Here is a 22,262-nt window from a genome sequence, read left to right as displayed (position 1 = left end):
TTCCCTGGTGGTCCAGAGGCTAAGACTCTGAGCTCCTAATGTAGGGGGCCTGGGTTCGATCCCTGGTCAGGGAACCAGATCCCACATGCTACAACTAAGACCCCATGTAGCCAAATAAATAAATAAATAAAATAAATAAATAAATAAAGTCAGTTAACAGGCCCTAAATAGAATCCGAGTCTCCGTGACCTAGAGGAACAGGCTAGAGTCCCAGGTAGGTGGCCAGATAATGTAATGTAGGTCTTTTATGTAAGCAACTGGATTTTATTCTAAATAAGGGAATCCGGGAGTGATTTATAAAAAGATTTATTTAAAAGCTCTAGCTGCTCTGCAGTAAGTGACTTGGAGATGATGAAAGCGGAAGCTTGTGGGAGAACTGGAATTAGAAGCCTAGTGCCTGACTTCAAGAAAGTGCTGAATATACTGAACAAGCCTTATATGCCAGGCTGTTCTAAGCGCTGAGGATAAACACGGTTTTTGCTTCCGGGCCTCCAGACTAGTGAAAAGGGGTAAGAGGCCGCACATATGACGGTTCAGACGGTCTTGGCTGCAAAGGCTGATCAGACCCTGAAGACTGCCTAGTCCAAGCCCCGTAGCCTGAGCGAGATTCATCTGTACTGCACTTACTGTATCCAAGTCAATGAGAGGCCCGTGGGCCTCGAGCAAAAAAAAAGCCGAGGATGTCCCCCGGACTCAGCGCTCAAGGAGACTCAGGTGAGGTAACAACTTGCGACTCGTCAAAACGGAAGGAAACCCGGGCCACCCACGCAGCGCGCAGCTTGGCATCGAAGGCGGAGAGCTTCCGGGGGCGGGGCCGACCGCCTCCCACCGCCCCCCCCCCCCCGGCTCTTCCTGCGCCTGCGCCGGAAATAAACACCTCCCGGCGGAGCAAGAGCATCTGATCGCCGGAACCCCGCGCTCCCGACTTCTGCTTCCGGGTCAGAGGCATGGCGGTGGCAAATTCAAGCCCTGTCAATCCCGTGGTATTCTTTGATGTCAGCATTGGCGGCCAGGTGAGGTCTTGGCAGCCAGCCAGCCCGATACCAAAGGGAACGTGCACGCGGTGTGGCAGGCAAATCACCTCCTCAGGTGTAGCAAACTCGGGAAGCCAAAAAGTGAAATTGAACCAGCACCTACCGACCTGCGGGGCGGGGGTGAGGGAGTAGGAAGAGGAGAAGTCTTGCGCATCCTAGCGCCCCGCTGGTGGAGGGACCGGGTGGAATGGAAGAGTAGGCTACGGAGGCGGAGGTGGGAGAGACCAAGCGACATGGGGGCCCGAGGGTTCCCTGTTCGGTGAGGCCTTCACGGGCTTGGACTGGGCTTTCTGAACGTCTCTCGCCGGTTGCAGGAGGTTGGTCGTATGAAGATTGAGCTCTTTGCAGACGTTGTGCCTAAGACGGCGGAGAATTTTAGGTAAGAAGATGTTCTTTGCTGGATAAACCAAACGAGAAGCTGGGCCTGTCTGTGGAATCTTCTGCCTACCTCTATCCGTTCATTCACCGTCCTTGAGATCTGACTTCTCTGGGTATCTCTCTGAATAGTCTTGACCGTCCCCTTTTCAGTTTATGTTAATCTGTATGCCTGGACGTCTGACCAGCCAGTTGGTGGGCTAGCTAGCGCCGACGTCTCCCCTTCCCGCTGAGGTTAGGGGCGCTCAGAGTTGTGATGCCATGGCGACTGAATCGTTCACTCTTTTCCTTTTCAGGCAGTTCTGCACAGGAGAATTCAGGTCAGTCTCTGACGTGGTTGACTTCTCTGCTTGCTCCTGAGGGCTGTCCTGAGGCTGCAGTTGAGGGTATTGGGGAATCACCGGCAGGCCTTGCATGATTGCTGGTGACAGTAATAGAAGGTATTACTATGGGTCTGTCCTCAGTTCATTTGCCTTCTTCGTCTCTCTTCTCCCGATCATCTTTAGAAGAGTGTCTCTGGCTCGACTGTATGGTAAACGTGAAAGGCCTATGTTTACCTGTTTACCATTTCAAGTCTCTTTCTTTTTGCTTATAGAAAAGATGGGGTTCCGATAGGATACAAGGGGAGCACCTTCCACAGGTAAGGCCTTTGGCAAGCCATCCTGGGGGACTTTTAAAATTACTATTAGTATGGTTTAGAATTACTTCCTTGGGGGATTAGTCTCTTCAGAGGAAAACAAAACCATAGCATAATTCTTGGTTCTTGAGAAGGGATGTTTTTGTGAACTCAACCATTGATTTGAGGACTTAAATGATAAACATTATATTTTGAAATTAATGTTATTCCAAACCACAAAATCTTCTCCCAGCATCCTTTGTTCTCTGTTTCAGGGTCATAAAAGATTTCATGATTCAGGGTGGAGATTTTGTTAATGTAAGTACTGTTCCTTTCCTATTAAGGGCCTATAAGTTTTGTTTCTGTTGTTGTTGTTATAGAAGCTGCTCCTCGGGGACCTGAGAACAGTGGCCAAGTTTGCTGGGGGAGGAGGTGGGAATGGGAATATCCTGTGATGGCTGCTACTCGCTGCATCACTAGATAACATATTAGCACTTTGATTGAGTCACTCACTTCCAAATCTCAGTCTTTAGGGCTGGGAACTGACTTTCCCAGCATACCTATAGGTGATCCATGATAGACCCAAATTAACTGGGCACATGGAATTTAGCTAGAAATCAGTTACAGTTACTTTTTCTAAATGGGGGCAAGTCCCTTTCCAGTGAGTTAAATGCTTATGCCCTGATTTCCCATTCACTTCTGGTATCCCAGTGCCTGGGAAGGTGAGTTGTTATTTTTTTAATCAAGTTCATTAGTGGGCAAGAAATCAGAGAGTTCTGGAAGGATATTTTCTCTATTCACTAGGAGAACCCATTGAATTAATCCTTCATTGCTAAGCATGATTTTTCTTGCCACGAGACTGTATGCATCCCCATTTCAAGCTTCCCAACCTTGCAGGGTTCTGAATAAACCACATTTATGCTTTCTTAGACCTACCTTTGTCCATACCCACCCATTTCTGTGCATGATCTTTCTTATTATCTTATTAATATCATTTGGTTAGTCATGCTGCTGTTTTCTTGGATCTGGGAGACATTCTTTATTCTTTACACGTATATTTAGTTTGACTCTTAGGAGTTTTTTTAAGATTTCTATCTTTCCTACCCAGATAAGTTTACAAAGTGGCAGATTTGGGGCTGAATCAGAAACAGATATGCTTTGTATCATCTGTATGATGTTGTAAAACTGGGAAATTTTCCGGAAAGTTCTGGAGTTTTGTTTTCTCTGTTACAACTGAAAAGTAGGGGTGCACTTGGCCTGTGTTTCTCATGTAGCAACATTTGGTTGAGTCAAGTAACAGCTCCCTTTAGACAGGTATGTCCTTATTATTTCACCACAGTTCCCACCACTGGCTTCCCTTCTTTACGTCACATACTCCTATAGGCATTTAAGTTTGCAACCCCTGGCCACGACTGATTAGAGTAGGGCTTGGGGTGACCATATCCTTTTTTATTGGCAAGTAAGAAGGGCTAAGATGCTATTCTCTGCGTTCTTTCTTTTCTTCCAAAGGCTTCTATACTGCTATATTGTCTTAGCAGGGATAGGACTAACTTCTTATGGGCCATTGCTAGGCACATGTGATCACTTGCTAATTGCTCTAGAGTTAGCAGTTAGTCAGCCAGAAGGCTGTCAGAGAGAAGAAATTACTCAGAGCCACCCTTAGGGCAGAAAAAATAGAATGAGCAAGACGTAGAAGCAGAATTTGAGACCTTCTAAAGTTGGACTAAGAATGTTTGCTTGTTTGTTTGTTTTAATAATGTGTTTTAAAAATTTAAAAAATAATGTGTTTTTTCTGGTTGCAAACAAAAGTACAACAATGAAAATAAATCGTCTCAAGGAATATACTCTTGGCATTTTACTTTACAATTGCCCATCTTATTGTTGTGAACATTTGTATGTCAAATATAACTTTTAACAGACTTAAACTTTTAAAAATTTATGCTCAGTCACTGTGTTTTCCCTTGTCACTATCTTCTTCCAAAACATTCTTGCTAATAACCCCTTACTGTTCCCTTAGGAAAAGACAGTGAATTTATTTGATCAGTCCACTATCATGGAAGATTTAAGTTGCTTTCTGTTTTTTGTCCTGCAAATCAATTTGGTCATTTTCCCTACTCTGGCTTCTGGAGCACAGTAGATAGTGTGATTATAGAAAATGATGTATTAACTGATCATTTCTCTAGGTGTTGTTTTTTTTTTTAATTGGAAAGAAACATGTTTTTTCTTCCTTCTATATGTATGTGTGTATTTATGTGTAGTTAAAGAAATCCCATGGACAGCGGAGCCTGGCAGGCTACATCCATAGGGTCCCAAGAGTCAGACATGACTTAGGGACAAAACAACAATAACGACAAAGATACAATAGCTCACATTTACACAGAGCTATGTGGATTGCAAAAAATTTTTCTCATAGACACTATTATTGCATCTTTGGGGCACTGTTGTAAGAAGTAGGTGATTTCATTGTCACTTGATAGTTGAGGAAACTGGGGCTCAGAGATAGGAAGTGACTTCCCCAGCTTATAAATGATAGATCTGGAACTCAAAGCCCATCTTTCCACTATACAGAGCTTGGTTGTACCAATAAATTTTAATCAAACAGTTTGAGAGGTTTTTCCCTTCCCTGGCTTACATTAATCCCCTTTAGTGGTCTTTGCTCCAGTAAGGGCCCCTTGATTCTGCACTCAGTGTTTTCACATCCCATCATGTACCCAATATTCTTTTTGTTTACTAACTGGCTGGGAGAGATTGGTCTTTGGTAGTCTCTCAATATTAACTTTAAACCCCTGGGGTTCTGTTTAAGGTACTACAGCAAAGCCTTGGTCAGGTTGCTTTATTATCCTGACTTAAGATCAGGATTTTTCACTCACCTGAAAAATGGGGAGGATGATAATGCATGTTCCATGGAGTTGTTGGAAGAGCAGAGGGATAACACAAATAGGGCTAGTTTAAACAGAAATTGGGGATTTATGACGAGGTGTTTCATGGAAGCCAAAGGAAGAAATAGGTCTAGGAACTGGAGAGTCACAGAACCAAGCAGTCCTTTCTTTCTGTTTCTCGAGCTTTCTACACATGTGTATTGCAGTGCCTTTTTCTTCTCCAGCCCACCTTCCTGAAGATAGTCACCTGCAACTTCCAGGTTTCCACAGTACAAACTCAGTCTCCAGAGAGCAGATACTCTAGTTCCTGCTTCCCATAGAAGGAACTCTGATTGGCCCTACATTCTCCCCTCAAATTCCCCTCACCTTGACTTTAGCCAGAAGGATGGTATCTTCTCATACAGATTAGACTTCAAGAGCCCACCCACCTGCGTAGTTGAGAGGAGAGGGAAAGTAGTCAGTTAAATGGATTCTCATATACGACTGCAGGCAAGAGAGTCTTTGGAAAGGGCATTGAGTACATACGTAATCACTGTTTCCTATCCTCTGTTTTGCTTGTGTCTTAACCCACCTTTCTAGAGGCCCAGCTGTGTGACCTGTTGTGTTTTTTTTTCTCAGTGAGGTGCCCTAGCCAAGTTGTGGGCTGCACATGCCTTGGATGGGGCTTGTTTTGATAACAGGAGAGGGTTAAAGAGGTGTGGCTCCCAAAGTGGCCTGCAGGAGTAAGAAGACTTTAAAGCAGCGAGGCTTCGGGTGCAGCAGCTGCTTCCTGTGAGCTCTGAGAGCCAACACTCGAAAGTCACTAACACTTCCCTTCTCTCTGCTCAGGGAGATGGTACTGGAGTTGCCAGTATCTACCGGGGGCCGTTCGCAGATGAAAATTTTAAGCTTCGACACTCAGCTCCAGGCCTTCTTTCCATGGTAAGTGAGGACCAGTCAGTGTTTGGGGCTAGGTTTACAGCCAGCTGAATTCTGGGCCCCTCTGAGGCCCAGCACAGTCTCTTGGGATAGAAAGAAATGCTTTCCTTCCCTTGCTTGACCCAGGACTCAGCTCTGCCCTTCCTACCTCTTTCCTCAGTCTGGTTTGATTTTTTGGGCTGGACCCACTAGCCAACCAGGGAACCAAACTCGAACTCTGCTGTGTGTTTTCTTACTTTGTGTGAGCCAGGACGTGTGGCCGGGCACCCAGCCCTGCTGCTTAGAATGCAGCCAGCTGTGCTGGCAAGACCCAATGTTCACACACACCCGTCATGCCACTTGCCCCTGCCTCTCCCTCACCCCGCCTGCTGGCTGGCCACCCTGTTCAGGGCTCACACCACTCCTGCCCACTCCCAGGATCCTGTCTGCCCATTTACAACCCCACTCAAACATCTTGCTGCTCTCTCCGTCCCCCTGCCCACCTGCTTTAGTCCCCCAGCTACACATCGCTGCTTGTTCCCCCTTCACTACTCCTTACTTACCCCTCTCTCCTCATTTGCCCTTACCCCTCTCACCTTGCTTCCTTCTCACTGTCCAACCCTCTCCCTCCCTCTTGTCATCACCTATTTCCCTCTGTCAATTCCCCAACTCTCATTCCCCCAGACCCATTGTTTACAAGCACATTCTCTGTCTGCTTGCCCATTCTTCCGCTCATCCACTCAGGCATCCGTCAAGTAAAAATTGTTGACATCCACTGTTTAGGCCTCGTGGTAAGGCCTGAGGATACAGATCTGATCCCTGCCCTCTAAGGGGGAAGCACACATGCTGAGTGATGAGTCCAGTGTATAATTCATGCCATGAGGGTACTAAGGGGAGGTCACCTCAGTGTATGTAAGAGTACTCTGAGGACCCCAAAGAATGAGAGTAATTGCTGCAAAGATCCAGAGAAGTTCTCTACCAGATAAAACAGCGTAGACAGAAGATGTGTGACCCTGAAATAGCAGGGTGGCATGGACAAAGGCCAGAAAGTGAGGAAGGTGATGAGAACATAGGTTGTGGATGGGGGAGGGAATGATCTAGTAGAGACCACTGGAGAGGCAGGTGGGTCTAGCTCCTCCCACTGCTGCTGCTGCTGCTAAGTCGCTTCAGTCGTGTCTGACTCTGTAAGACCCCAGAGACAGCAGCCCACCAGGCTCCCCCGTCCCTGGGATGCTCCAGGCAAGAACACTGGAGTGGGTTGCCATTTCCTTCTCCAGTGCATGAAAGTGAAAAGTAAAAGTGAAGTCGCTCAGTCGAGTGTTGACTCCTAGCCACCCCATGGACTGCAGCCCACCAGGCTCCTCCATCCGTGGGATTCTCCAGGCAAGAGTACTGGAGTGGGTTGCCATTGCCTTCTCCAGGGTCTAGCTCCTAAAAGGCTCTAAATGCCAGAATAAGGATGAGGTTATGTGGACTTGATTTCATGGAATGTGGAAAGCCATACACTTTTTTGAGCGGGACTGGTCGACTTTGTGTTTTAAAACGAAGATCCTGGCTGCAGTGTTTGAGTGGCAGATAGGAATGAAGAGGCTGGGGCAGAGAAGCCAGTTAGGAGGCTGCCATAACACTCGGGTGAGCCTGGCGAAACAGACAGCGACAGCATAACAAACCTCCTTTTAGAAAAGTCAGGCTGGGCAAGCACGGTACCGTGCCGAAGGGGCTTAGGTGGGCTTGGGTCATCGTCATGAGGATTGGAACCCCTCTAGGTGTGTGCCGCTCTGTTAGCATCTGGGGAGGGGTCAGAAAAAGGTGGAAGGAAACTTTGCTTTCTGCTGCCTTCAGGCTGACACTGGTTAAGTCGTGTTGTCACCCATCCTGTAGCACAGTTGTTTTAATTGTAGCACAACTGCTTCCGTTCTCCACTAAATCATGAGGAGTTCCTCAAGAGCAGAGACTGACTCGCATTGATCTCCTAGCCTGACTACCTGACACCGAAAGGTGCCAAGCAGATACTGATGAATGACTGCAAGATAATCAGAATAAAGGCTAATGTTGAGCATATTCTCAGCAACAACTTTGTTTGCATTAATTCATTTTAATCCTCAGCATCCCTTTGAGATAGTGCGAATGAGGAAACAGAGGCATAGAGAGGTTATGCAGCTAAACTAGATCACAGGCAGTAGTGGGGCTGGGATTCAAGATCATCTGGCTCCAGAGCTTGTTCTCTGAACCAGTAAGCTATTCTGCCGGAAGACCGGCTAAATGACTGACGAAAACCACATGTCGTATGACCGTTTGCCTACCTGCCTACTAAGAAGTGTTTATACATTGAGCAGCAAGGTAGATAGATAGGAAAAACAAAAAGGGAGGGAGGGAGGAAGAGAAGAGACGAGGGAAGAAGTGGGACCACTGAGGAGTCTGCCCTCATTCCAGAGTTAGGTCTTTTCTCACTGGCTCAGGCAGTCCTTGCTAATGTGAGATGTTCCTGCATACATGAACAAAACCCCAAAATAGTCTCATCTCACATGGGGAATTTCTAAAATATAAAGTGAAATCCCTTCTAGACAAAGTCTTTAATGTATTTCATACACATTTTCATTCCTTCAACGTTAAACACAGACTCAACTAATTTAAATCCATTAAACATCCAGTGAAGGCTAGTGACCTATCTGATGATTTCCAGTGTTGTTTCCATAGTATTACTTTTATGAGAGCTGTGCTTTTAATAGTACTAGTGCTTTCAGGTTTCCATTTTCTACTCAAGCTTTTTCCAAAACAAGGGAAGTATGCAGTGAAATATTCACATAGTTACACAGACACCTGGTAAGCTAGTGCTGCTGAAACATGATATGGGTTTGCTGATTGCTTTGTGTTGTCATTATATAATGCATTGTGAAGTGTAATGATACAAAGACAATTTCAAGAGAGGAAAAGGAAAGGGGTATGGCTGGAGAATTTCAGATCCTTAATTTTAAAAGCTAATTTTTCCTATAAAATTGAGCAATAAAGGATTTGGGGTATAGCTGTAAAAAGCACGTCATTAATTAAACAGAATCTTTTTTCTAGCATAGCACTAGCATGGCAACTTCTTGCACCTTAAATTTTTTTATTACCATTATTTCGGGACAGTACAGAGCCATTCAGACAAAAGTTTACAGCACAAGTGATAGGCTTTCTGTGAGCTGATAGCTAATTCGTTACGTGTGATCCAGTTATCACCAGTACTGGCCTAAATATAGCAAATCAGATTCCATAAACAATTTTTGCCATTATAAAAATTCACACTGTAGGAGACATGCGTAGTTATTGAAGGGTCTAGCTCTTTGAGGGCAGAAATTGTGTATTCTGTTCCTCTTTGTGTCCTTGGGGCCTAGGTCAGACCCTGGCTCACAGCTGATGCTCAGTCAGATTTGCTGGAAGAGCACGGAGGAGTCAGGGCTATAGTCTCTTTTAGGGAGTTCGGCCCTTCAGCTGACGTGGCCAGGAAAACTCACGGTGTATCTGGTTTCCATCAGGCAAACAGCGGTCCCAGCACAAATGGCTGCCAGTTTTTCATCACCTGCTCTAAGTGTGATTGGCTAGATGGGAAGCACGTGGTGTTTGGTAAGTCCTGTTCCTGTCCTTGTCCAGGTCCCCTCACCCAGCATGGAGCTTCTAAAGGAACTGGGCCCCCAGCTCATGTGTTCAGTCGGTGTAACTGCCCTGGGTAGTAGTCAGGAAGGTAGAAGCTGTGGTGGGTGGGAAGGATATGTGGTTAGAGGGGATGACGAAAGGGCCGTATGATGTAGTGAGTAGCCACCTGGGCAGTGTGTCTGTGTAGGTGTGGATGTGTCTGCAGGGGGTGGCAGCATGAAGAAATACCACACAGGCAGCATGGTACAGTGGGGCTTTGCAATTGTTCCGACCTAGGTATGAGCCCTAACTCTGCTCCTTACTACCCGTGACTTTGGGAAACATTTCATTTCCACTCAGTATTAATTTTGTAATGTTAGTCTGAGGTTCAAATAAGATAATGGCTGAGAATGTGCCTTGCGGGTCTGGAAAATATTCTGCAAATGAGAGTAGTCAAGTCCAGCTCACACTCTTCCCACAGGAAAAATCATTGATGGACTTCTGGTGATGAGAAAGATTGAGGTGAGTCCTGTGGTGCTGACCTCTGACTCAGCCCTTCTGGCCTTGTACTGCCTGACTAGTATTGAGGAGCAGGAGAACTTGTTCAGCCAGGCTTCACAGGGAGGAGAGACCGTGTGCCTCCCAAGGTTTCTGGGCCCTAAGTTAGCCTCTCTTGTGCGAACGGAGCTTTGGCCTCTGCTGACTGTTTCACCTACCTGATGCAATCCTCCTCAGCATTGTATTCAAGGTTCTTCATGACTGAGTCCCTGCCTCCCTCTCCACCACCTCTTTTGCCCCTTCTGCCGCTGCCACTTCCATGTTCTCGTCACATCAGGCTACTGGCCCGCCCTTAAATATGCATACACATCCCTGCCTCTTGCCCCTTCCTGCCCTGAGTCTGCTCATGCTGTGTCCTCTACTCTGTCTTATAACTTACTGCATTTGTATATGTCATGAGTTTGATGAGTGGGGTTTTTTTTTTTGGGATTATACATTTTCTCTTTGATCTGTATTATATTCTTGTCAGATCAGCCTGTGAGCTGTCAGTCCTTAGCACAGGGGCTGGCAGGCATCGGTAAGTGTGTGTTGAGGGGTGTCAGAGTGGAGGAATCACCCCTGTGCTTTCTCTCCTAGAATGTTCCCACAGGCCCCAACAATAAACCCAAGCTGCCTGTGGTGATCTCACAGTGTGGGGAGATGTAGTCCAGAGGGAGACTGAATCAGGTAAGTGTGTCTTTCCTGATCAGGAGTCAGGATCCCAGAGAGGGCAGCACGGTCTGGTGGAAAGAACTTTAGACCTGAAGATGCGGGATTGAGCACATTTTCTCTCTGTGTGACCCGAGAGAAGTCGATTCCCTTCCCTGAGCCTGTTTTTCTCATCTTTCCAGTGGTGATAATGCCTGTCTCCCAGGGTCACTGTAAGGATCAAAAGAGAAAGGTTGAGTGGGACACCTCATTTTTCTAACACTTTATAGTTTACAAACAATCAGCCTGAAAACCATCGGGCACTTTCTGACAGCACTGTTAAGACACTCGCTTCGTTCAGTAGTCCCACTTAGAAAGACCTGGCTGCAGTCCTGGGTGATTGGGAGCAGCCTGGGCAGCCAGAAGACTCTCTTGTCAAGCTTCTCATCGGAACTGATGCTGCCGTCCCAGACCCTGACTTTGTGTTTGCCAGACTCAGAGGTGAATATGACACATTTCTCAGCCCACCAAGACTCACTTCCTACCCCGGCTTGCTACTCACCGCCCACTCTGTGCTGGACATTGGACATGGAGAGTGGGAGAAAAAAATTGAACGGTGCCTCCACCTTTTAGGAGCTTATGGGGAATAGAAACACATTCTCAGAAGTGATCACTAGTAATATGAGTGATGTTGCTAAGTATTAGTATGAGTTCAAGGAAGAAATTGAGCACTTCCAGCTAGGTAAAGGATGGTAGCGCTTTGCCTTTCTTTCCTTTTTTTTCTTTAAATTTTCAAACCTGCAGGATAATTGGAAGAATAGTACATTGAAACCTATATACTTTTCCCCTAAGTTTGCCAATATTGAACATTCTTGTTGCAGCATTTTGCTTTGGCTTTTGTCTCTTTGTCTTCTCCCCTCGCCTCCCCTTCCCATTCCCGCTGTTCCTCTCCCACTCCTCTTCTTTCCTTTCTTTCCCTTACTTCATTTCTTTCCCATCTGGAAGTTGGAGGACTATCTTGATACTTTACCCCTAAATACTTCAGCAAGTGACTCCTAAAAATAAGAACATCGTGCATAACCACAATAATGTTGTCTGACATACAAATTCAAACTTCCCCAGTTATCCACAAAGTAACTTTTCTAGCCCTTAAAAGAAATCCAATCAGGATTCACATATTTCGTTTGGTTATTTATTTTTAGTTAGGAAAGCAACATAATTCACCTGAAAATTTTCACACAGAACAGCTAAAGTACCCCCCTTCTCCTTCTGCATGCCCCCCACCCCCCGCCACTGCTCTCAGAGGTAACTGCTATATCAGTCTGATTGATGTATGTCCATGGGGCCTTTCTTTGCCAATCTAATTTGGAGAGGTTTTGTTTTTTCCTAAATGGCATCATACTATTGAGTTGGCCAAAAAGTTTGTTCAGGTATATCCATAAGATGTTACAGAAAAACCATACGAACTTTTGGGGCAACCCAATATTTGCTCATTATTTTATTTCCATTTGACATTTGTCTGGAAGACTTTTCCTATATCATTCATGTAAAACTATGTAGTACTTAAAACTGATATGCTATATATTTGTAGCATATATCTGAATAATTACAAATTTTATAATTATACAATTTGACTTGAATTAAGTGTACATTTCTGCGTCTTAGTTCTTATTTTTTATGTTGTGGCCATTTTGTCCTGAATATATATTAAAAAAATTAGCAGTGGGTTGCTTATCTTAACTTTGATGATATCCTTTGTTAAAGAGAAGTTCTTAATTTTGATGAGATCAGAATTTTTATCTTTTCCCTTGTGTTGTGTTTTAATCTTGTTTAAGAAGGTCCTTACTACCTCAGTTTAATGCCTAATATTTCTGTAGTTTTTCTTACAAAAGTATCTAGAATTTATTTTTCTGGATTCTGCCATTTTTTTCAAATGGAGATCAAGTCAAATACCAGAGCATCTTAACGACTGTGCATACCTCCATCTGTGACTTACTTTGTGTTCACAACATCTGGCACTTAAAGGCATTCAGTTAAAATTTATTACATGAGTTAATAGAGAGGGAGAATGTCAGGCATTTTAGGCATGGATCTGGTGTGAGCAAATGCCAGGGTAGGAATGCACAAGTGTGTGCTGAAAGCTCATGTGGACCCTTGTCCAGCCAAATGCTCGCTTCTCAGGCCCAGTTGACAGGCTGAACTGTCTTTTCTGATGGTACTGGGGGCCCCAGGCTCAACCTGCTATCCCCACGCCCTCACTGTGGTTCATTCTCCCTCCCCGTCTTTTCTGGGCCAAACTAAAGTTGAATTCATTGGTCCTTTTCCTTCTAAAGACTGACCACTGATCACCATTGGAGGACAGAAGATCATTAAAAACAGTAAAGTTTAGAAATCCTTTTATGTTTGCAGTCTTTTCTCTACATTTTTCTGAGTCCCTTAAGAAAGTTACTGGAAATCCATGTTAGGAGTTTGTCTTCCTGAAGGTGGCAATCATCAACCCTCCTCTCCTCACCTGCTATGAGCGAACGTCATGTAAACCTTTGCCTCTATGAAAGCCCTTCTTTTCCGCCTACAACCCCAAGCAGAACAAATCCCAGGGGTGCCCTTTGATGCTCCAGAGGTCCTCTACAGCCATACTGTCCAGGGGGCATTCCTTTCTGTGCCAGTGGAAATGTTTTGCATCTGTGCTATCCATTGTGGTAGCTTCCAGCTACATGTGACCGTTGAGCACTGGAAATGTGGCTGCTGTGACGGAGGGACTCAATTTTTATTTTTATTTAAATTTAAAGAGCCATATGTGATACTTTCAACTTAGTCTTCTAACCTTGACTTGCTCAAAATTAAATCTTTCTTAGCTTATATTTAGAGACAATAGAGTAAAAGCAGTTCTATCACTTAGTGAATATTTCTGGTGCTCAAATTCTGAGCTAAGAACCTTACTTTAATTATCTCATCCAACTTTACCAAGTTGAAAACTCATAGGTTTTAAAGTGTAGGGAGTCTGAGTGGTAGTCTGACCTTAAGGCATTCCACAGACGGGGTCCTCAATTTGGGTTTCTGAGTAATGGATTTGGGAGAAAGTCAGGAAAAAAGGTGAGTAATTCCCCCAGGAGTATGGTATCTTTCCATCATGTTTCTCCCCAGCTGTAAAGTTACAAAGATCTCTTAATTTCTAAAGGAGTATTTCAGATCCCTCAGGTAGTGTCTGGGCGGAATAATGTTTCACAGCCAGTATAGATGATGTTTTTAACTTCTCCTAGGCAGTATTTCTCAAACTTTAGTGCACATATGAGTCACCAGGAGGTCTTGTTACGGTGCTAGTTCTGACTCAGTCTGCATGGGACCTGAGGTTTTGCATTTCTCACCAGCTCTCAGTTGATGCTGACCCTGACCTGGAGTAGCAAGGCCACAGGGAAATAACAGCCTGTCTTTTAATTGAGAAGTCACCGTGTTCCAATCAGAAAAGACACAGGAGATAATCTTTTGATGGTATCAGTCCAGTAAGAATCTACTGCATTCAAATCAAGAATCCACCTATCAGGCATTAGAGGCCTTGTGCCTCGGCACTGGAAATAGAGGAATGTAGGAAGGAGGCAAGACAGGTGAAGTCACTCAGTCAGCTGTGCCTCCTATGAAGTCCTTCCTTTCATGGCTTCTTTTGTGCTTTATCTTAGATCCTGACCTTGGTTGTAGTGAAAGTAAAGTTTTCTATCAGTATACAACTCTAGATGCAGGAACCTAGGTTTGATCTCAGTGAGTCCTTTGAAAGCTTTTTATTATGAATTTGTTTGAAAGTGAAATTTGTTTACTCATGTCTGGCTCTTTGCGACCCCATGGACTAAAATGGTCCTTGGCATTCTCCAGGCCAGAGTACTGGAGTGGTTAGCCTTTCCCTTCTCTAGGGGATCTTCCCAACCCAGGGATCAAACCCAGGTCTCCCGCATTGTGGGCGGATTCTTTACCAGCTGAGCCACAAGAGAAGCCCAAGAATACTGGAGTGGGTAGCCTATCCCTTCTCTGGCGGATCTTCCCGACCCAGGAATAGAACTGGGGTCTCCTGCATTGCAGGTGGATTCATTATCAACTGAGCTATCAGGGAAGGCTGAGTCTTATCTTCAGGGGAATTTGGGGAACAATGAATTTAAAGAGAGATCTCTACTGCTTGACAGCACCAGATCTGGGGATCACAGAGAGACTAGCAAGGCTGTCAGAGCGCACAGCCACTCTTCCAAGAGACTCTCAGGCTTTCAAAACAGGATTTTCCTGCTGTCCAGTGCACTGGGTTCTTGGCTACTTACAGCCACATGGCGGAGGTGTGGGGGCGGTGGAACCTTCAGGACTAACATTAATTTCAAGTTTTGAGTGAGTGAGTGAAAGTTGCTCAGTTGTGTCCGACTCTTTGCGACTCCGTGGACTCTACAGTCCATGGAATTCTCCAGGCCAGGAGTGGGTAACCTTTTCCTTCTCCAGGGATCTTCCCAACCCAGGGATCGAACCCAGGTCTCCCACATTGCAGGCAGATTCTTTACCAACTGAGCCACAGGGAAGCCCAAGGTAGTGCTGGATGAATGTTTTTTAATATTTGTCTCTTAGGAGAAAATATAATTAGCATAGCACATAATTTTACAGCTATCATAGCTTACAATGAGGTGTTATTCAAGTTCATACAGTCAGTAGGTTAAAAATTAATTGTACCTGTGGATGGTAGCTATAATAAGAGATGTGAAGCTGCTGTTGTAATGACTGAGTGTAAGTCCTCCTAGGCAGTATTTCTCAAACTTTAGTGCACATCTCAACCTGGGATTTCCTGTAGATGTGATACATTCCTGTAGAGGAAGATGCTGAAAGACACCTTGGTTAGACATCTTGGCTAACCCTTTATTCACTTCACAACTAAGAACTAATTAAGATAGGCTCCATGCTGCAGATGAGGCTACAAACTTGGAAAGCCCAGTTCTTGCCTTCAGGGAGCTCAGTCTCTTAGGGAAACTGAACATTACAGTACAGTAAAGCACCGGACTGGAGATTTTAAGATGAAGGGAAATGAATGCTTGTGTCTGCCTGGAGTGCTTAGGAAGACTGCAGGAGAGATGTTTCAGCTGAGTACAAGAATGGAGCTCGTCAGGTAGCTAAAATGGGAGAGCATTCCAGGCACAGGGAATAGCGTGAGCAAAGGTACAGACCATAGGAAACAGCAGGAAGTGTTAGGGAGACTGCCAGAAATTCAGTACAGCCAGAGCACGGTGTGAAAAGCAAACAGGCTAGGCTAGAGGAGGCCAGGACAGATGTGAGATCCAGCGCAGGCTGATGTATTCATACTAACTCCATGGTGGGGGTGAGCTTTAGGCAGTGTGTACAACTCCCCCCAGCCCCCTCCCACCCCAGGGTGAGAGTCCACCATGCTTCTGAGATTCCAAATGGTGGCCTGGCTGTCCAAAAAGAACCAGGCCAGCAGGAGCCACTCAAGGTTTTTGAGCAGAAGAACACCCTTACTGACTTTATTCAGAAGTGTGGAGGACAGGCTGGAGGCCAGTGAGACGCCCCTGCAGCAGTGTGGCCAGAGGAGAGGTTCCACGGACATACGGGTCTAGGGAGCAGGGCAGCAGATATCTGCATACCTGCTGGGTGTGTAACACTGTTCCCTGCCCTGAAAGTCAGAAACCCTGCCAGCTATAAAGGGCAGGGAGGAGAGAATGGCTCTATTCCAGTCCCTCCAGTACAAAGGCAAAGCTCCCTGCCCTGAAACCCGGTATACAGAGTGATACATCATGTCCATGGAATACTATATAGCCTTGAAAGAAGTAGATCTGTATGTGTTGGCAGATTTCTAAGATACATTAAGGGACAAAGTCAAGATATAGTACATTATATATACATGATGCTATTTAGAATTACTCTTTCAGAAATTACTGTAGTGATGGATTGCTGACTGGTAGTAATGGTTACCTCTGCAGAGCAGAGATAGCTGAAGACTTTCTTTTCAGTTTATGTATATGCTTGAATTTTCTACATTGGGCATGTATTTTATAATATAAAATTCAGATACACAGAAATACATACTGTGTATCTGCAGTTTTAACTAATCCTAGTTCCTCCAGTCCTTCCCAGGAGCGTGTGGCTGATATCAGTTTGTGAATCATTCCCTGGTACCCTCCTGGGTATCCCTACAGTACTTGATTCACATCTCTGTTCCCACATTTAACACAGTGTATCATGGATGTGTTGGTCTGGTTTTCTCTAGACTCAGAATTCCTTGAGGCAGGGACCATGCCTACTCACACGGTGCCTGGTCAGGGATTAGAGCTTAGGTCCCAGGGCACCATGCAACTTGTAAAGTGCTTTCATACATTTTTGTACATTCTCCTTGAGAACCCGGGATTAGACTTCTGCCTGAGCCTGTGCTATGACACCAGGACCCACTGTGCTGTGGAGGAGGAGGCGTGTTAGCCATGTTTGGGGGGAGGGGGCAGTGGTAACAGAGTGTACTAACCCCATTCTTTTAGTACAGCCAACTCCAAGGCCATAAACAGAGGGTGTGGACTTTCGTTTCTCTATAGCCCTGAGCCCAAAACCTTCAAGGAAAAGGGATTGCTCTTTGTTCTTGCGCTCCAGAGAGCCATCAAGGTCTGGCAGAAAGCACAAAGACTTTGGAGCCAAGTAGACCAGGAAGCCCCATCACTGTCAGGCCATTAAACCCCTGGGAATCCTAGTTTTCCCCTTTGCTTAATTATAATATATACTACACAGAATTGTGCTGCTACTGCTGCTAAGTCACTTCAGTCGTGTCTGACTCTGTGTGACCCCATAGATGGCAGCCCACCAGGCTCCACCGTCCCTGGGAGTCTCCAGGCAAGAATACTGGAGTGGGTTGCTGTTTCTTTCTCCAATGCATGAAAGCGAAAAGTGAAAGTGAAGTCGCTCAGTCGTGTCCGACCCTCAGCGACCCCATGGACTGCAGCCTTCCAGGCTCCTCCACCCATGGGCTTTTCCAGGCAAGAGTACTGGAGTGGAGTGCCATTGCCTTCTCCCACAGACTTGTGAAGGGTAAATAATAAATGAGATAGTATATTGGCTGTAAATATTAATAGCTTCTTCCTTGGTTCTAACCTAATATCCCTCTGCACTCTGCTGTAGGGCACCAAAGGTCTCGCCTGTGGCAAGATTCAGAGCAGTTCTGCTCTTTGGGGAAAGGAGGGTTTGGGGTGCAGAGGAGAGCTGCGAGTGTTTTCTCTCGTGGCCTGTCCCCTTTGAGCTGCTTCTCTCTTCCATCCCTCACAGACCCTCCACCTCTGCCACTGCAGGCCTTCCCTTGCTCGATGTGATACTCTTGAGTAAGATAACCTGGATTGGCCCCTGTGTTGACTTCTCTGCGGCTGCTACCCCATTTGATCAAGACAGAGACCTTGGAAGCATCACAGATTCAAAACCCAAAATTTTGTGTTTAAAGTTTTCAACTGTAAATAAAGTTGTTTGGTTTTTTTTTTTCCTTCGTATGTTGTGTTCTTAAATGGTTGTAATGATAGCCCTACCTCCTCATGCCTTAGCCCCAGCTAGGAGAACTGGCTCTCCCCCGAGACCAGCATGGACCAGAGGCAGGCTTTTGCTATGCAGAGTTGATGCCTCAGATTTATAAGCAGTTGTAGCAGTCCCCTCTTAGGTTAAAGCTAATCGGACAAAGAAGACAAAGCTCCAGGGCCTTCTAGCATTATTACTTCCAAAGATGTTTCCATTATGTTCCATTTGGTTAGTTTAGAGCCTATAGGTGAAAGGTCACTAGCTTGAGATATTTGGGGATGGAAGACTGTTTGGCAGAATGTCTTAATCATGATGAAATGGGAATAATGTAGTTAAAAATCTTGGTCTGACTCTGAAGTCATTTTTTAAACAGCTGAGGTCTTGAGACCTTCCCCTTTTAGAACCTTGGTTTCCTCATCTGTAAAATGGGGATAATATTACTATTTTGTAGTATTGTTGAAAGGGTCAAACAAGAGAATGAATATAAGAGTAACTTGTAAACAGTAGCACACATTGGAAAATATTTGTTTTGAAAGGAAATAGCCCAACATAAAAAGATCCCGTTGAGTATCATGTTCAAGAGATGAAGGGAACTCCCTGGTATTCCTTTCATGAGGCAACGTGTGTGTTATCCCATTCCTACGTTCTCTTGGCTCATGGCAGAGATGACTCATAACTACTAGCAGCAGGCTACTGTAGCTAGCAGAGTAGCAGAGAGTGAAATTCTCAGACACAACAGAACCAGCTTAAAAGTGCCATTTCACTGTACTGGGGGGTCAAGGAAGATGGTGAGATGATCAAGGGCCTCTGTTGTGTGGATATATGCAACTCTCTCTGGTTAAGTAAACAGGATTCAGGGGATACAGGAAAGAAGGGGCTATGGAGGAGAAATCTTCAAGTAATAAGTGGAGTAGAATTATAAAGAGACAGGAGGGAGGATGAGCAGCTGGGATCCTGAGTTGACAGCCCCGATGGGACATCAAATTACACTTGGCATCTATATTCTATGCCAGTGTCTGTCCTGGGCACTGGAGCTGTGAAAATGAATAAGATGTGACCCGTTCTTGTGACAGGGACTAGGCAGTTTGGATTCAGTGCGGTGTTAGAATGTGAACCCTTATGAGGGCAGGAAACTTGGTCTTGTCTTTTTTTACTGCTGTCTCCATCACTAGACGAGGTAAGAACCCAGTAGCCAGTAAGTGCTCAATAAATTGTCATATGAATGATAGTGGTATGTTTAAGGTGCTATGGAAGCAGAGCGGAGAGACTGGGGGTGAGAGGAAGAGGCAACATTTGAGGTAAGTATTGGCAGATTGGTTGGAATTAGCCTGGAGATAATGGTGGGGAGGGCTTTCTAGGAAAAGGGAACTATGTTCTTGGGCCAGAGTCTATGAGAGATGGGGACCCAGTGAAAGTTTTGCAGAGGAGATTCTTGGAATGAACCCACTGGCTTTTCACATCACTTAAAGGTACACACCAGAGCTGTGGTCACTACACTGGGCTCTCAGGGTGACAGGGGGACTATGGTGTGGAGAGCTCCCACCCTGAAACAGGAGATGAATTTCGACATGAACTTTCTCCTCAGTGCTTCAGTACCATCTGCAGTGGTAGAGATGTAGCTACGAGGAAAACTAGTTTCTTATTTCTTAAATCGTTCATCTACATGTGCATTGAGCATGAAGAGAGCTTAGTAATTGGATGAGTAAGTAATGATACTTACAAGTAACACTTTAAAGACAAATGTTACAGAATTTATTTTTCTGCTTGAGAAGCCATCCCTTCAAAGCGGTTACATAGGGAAGGTTGCTCACTTATTCTCAAAGGTGCTGCTACCATTATTCTAAGTGTCTTTGTAACTCCACTTTGCAAAGAAGCTCTCAAGCCTATAGGGCACACTTTTAAATGTCCCCAGTGTTGGCAGAATTGCCTTTGAGGAAACATTTTCTTTTTAACAGCCAAAAGTCACCTGGAGCTGGAACGGATGAATTGCAGCTCTGGGACCGCAAACCTTTTCTCTTGGATTACTGGCACTGCGGCCTAGATAACCTCTGCTATCAGTACCTTCTTCTCTGATCCATTTTCCACATCACACCATATTTAATACATTAAGATACCATGTGTCAAGGACTATGCTAGATGCCTCAGGAACTGGTAGTCCTATAGGGGAGATGTAATGAGCGCAGTACCGTGTGTGAGGAGAGGAAGGGTCTCCTAGTAACACCTGAGGCAAGGTGTAGAGGATGAAGAGGCAAAGGAGAGAGGAAGAACAGAGGGAACAGTGTGCAGTAATTCAAAGGGAGGAGTGGTAAAAAGGTCACCTGGAAGGTTGGACCGGGGACGTGAAGGAAGAGTGGAAACTAAGTTTAGAGGTCATGCAAGGTCCTGCCAACCACATTAAGGAATCTGGACAATTCTGTGGGTGGTGTAGTCACTGAAAGATTTTAAGTAAGACAGTGTCGTGATCAGATGGCAGTTTCAAACACTGGATGTTGGCGTGGGAACTGTTAGAGTAAGAAAAAAACGAGAGCGGTGCTCTAAGCCAGAGTTTGGCAGACCAGGTATTTTCTGTTTTTCAGTGGTTCATGACCTAAGGATGATTTTTAAATGTTTAAATAGTTGGGAAAGGGTTTAAACAGTTGGAAAATCTAAATATTTTGTGACAAAAAACTGCATGAGATTCAAATTTCCATAAGTTACTTTCTGGGGGGAACACAGATGCACTTGTTCACTGACTGCCTATGGTCACTTTCAGGCTCTATAAAGTTAAGTGGTTGAGACAGAATCATCTGACCCCTAGAGAAAAAGTGTGCTTACCCCTGCTCTGGGGCTTCCCAGGTAGCCCGGTGGTAAAGAACCTGCCTGCCAATGCAGGAGACATGAGTTCCATCCCTGGGTTGGAAAGATCGCCTGGAGAAGGAAATGGCAACCCACTCCAGTATTGTTGCCTGGGAAATCCCACAGATAGGGCAGTATGGTGGGCTGCAATCCATAGAGGTTACAGAGAGTCGGACACGACTTAGCAACTAAACAACCACCCCTACAATGAGCACTAGATGATGGCCTACATCAGAGTAGCAGCAGTAGGAATAAAGACTGGATTGGCATTTAGAGCTTTTCTATGACTGATTCAGGGAGGCGTTTAGGAGGTGGAATTGACAGCCTGAATGATTCCGATAGGGTAAGCACTACCACACTAGCCTCCTAGGCGGCTTCCCTACTTCCAAGGTTCTAACCCATTCTCTACTCCCTAGCATTAAAAAAAAATCATTCCAGTCCCCATTTCAACTCTAAAATTACCCTTCTCACTATTGCCCTTAAGTTTCAGATAAAATGTTCCTAATTTAACCCTGCCTTCCTGTATAACCCAGCGTCTTCATTCTGGTCCTATATAACTACTTTAGCTGCATTTCCCCCAGACCCCCATCTCTTCCCTCTATGCTTTTGCATAAACCTCCATGTGCTTGAAGTCGCCTCTCTACCTTCTTCCCACGGCCACTCCCAAAACGCTTTGTGCGTTAGCAGCGCTGGGGTGTTTGGTATGTCGCATTTTGAATTTGTGCCTTCATCCCTAGACTGAGTTTAAGAAGGCTGCAACTCGCGAACTTGTCCATCCCCGGGAGAGAGCAGACGCTTTATAAAGAACGAAGGTGCAGGGCTTCATCTACATCGTGTGGCAGCCTCAATTATGGCTGTTGTAAGAATAACATGCCTAGCTTGCTCAATAAACGTGAGTCGAAATTAAATCTTTTTTTGTGGCCAATACAAAAAGATGTGAATACTTAACAAGACAGTCCTCCTGTGCTGGAAAGGCAGGTCCCCATGGAGTACACCCCCGCCCTCCGGCCTCAATATTTTTAACAGGGGCTTCCTAATAGCTAGCGTGATCCCCCCCGCAGAGTGACTGGTTCGCCGTAAACCGACGCTCTTTGAATGGAGACGTTTAAGTATGTTCCAGAAACTCCCGGCTGTGCCGCGAGTACACGGCCATTGTAGAAAAGACGGCTCTATCTGCAGTAATGGTCTGAGGTCACAGGGACCATATTTGGAGCAGGGCGGGAGGGAGGCCTTCTCCACATGCAGCTATGGTGTCGTCGGGCCCCGTTCCAAGCCCCCAGGTCAGGCCGGGTAATCCCGGCGCAGGCATCTGGC

The 22,262-nt window shown here is 45.4% G+C and overlaps 1 protein-coding gene across 4 annotated transcripts; it reads left to right on the top strand.

Moving 5' to 3' along the window:
- The first annotated feature begins 926 nt into the window (after window positions 1-926).
- On the top strand, window positions 927-21,722 carry PPIH (peptidylprolyl isomerase H). 4 transcript variants are annotated; one of them, XM_052637481.1, is made up of 10 exons: window positions 927-1,013; window positions 1,349-1,413; window positions 1,706-1,729; window positions 2,005-2,049; window positions 2,301-2,343; window positions 5,733-5,825; window positions 9,317-9,404; window positions 9,895-9,935; window positions 10,548-10,637; window positions 21,686-21,722. In XM_052637481.1, the coding sequence occupies exons 1-9, from the start codon at window positions 948-950 to the stop codon at window positions 10,614-10,616; spliced, it is 534 nt and encodes a 177-aa protein (XP_052493441.1). In that variant the 5' UTR covers window positions 927-947; the 3' UTR covers window positions 10,617-10,637; window positions 21,686-21,722. The 4 variants fall into 4 exon arrangements, with proteins under 4 accessions (XP_052493441.1, XP_052493440.1, XP_052493439.1 ...); XM_052637480.1 differs by lacking the exon at window positions 21,686-21,722 and adding an exon at window positions 17,900-18,075; XM_052637479.1 differs by lacking the exon at window positions 21,686-21,722 and adding an exon at window positions 17,877-18,075.
- Window positions 21,723-22,262: the final 540 nt, after the last annotated feature.

The sequence above is a fragment of the Budorcas taxicolor genome, chromosome 3 (assembly GCF_023091745.1).
Source record: "Budorcas taxicolor isolate Tak-1 chromosome 3, Takin1.1, whole genome shotgun sequence".
NCBI classification, from domain to species: Eukaryota; Metazoa; Chordata; class Mammalia; order Artiodactyla; family Bovidae; genus Budorcas; species Budorcas taxicolor.
The sequence above is the reverse complement of the archived record's forward strand: the minus strand, read 5'-3'. Positions and strand labels throughout refer to the sequence as shown.

Bases quoted from the DNA above. Each gene is read 5' to 3' on its own strand.
- PPIH (XM_052637481.1), top strand. From the start codon at position 948: ATGGCGGTGGCAAATTCAAGCCCTGTCAATCCCGTGGTATTCTTTGAT. The intron at 2,050-2,300 runs GTAAGGCCTTTG...TCTCTGTTTCAG, and splicing joins AAGGGGAGCACCTTCCACAG to GGTCATAAAAGATTTCATGA. The intron at 5,826-9,316 runs GTAAGTGAGGAC...GGTTTCCATCAG, and splicing joins CTCCAGGCCTTCTTTCCATG to GCAAACAGCGGTCCCAGCAC.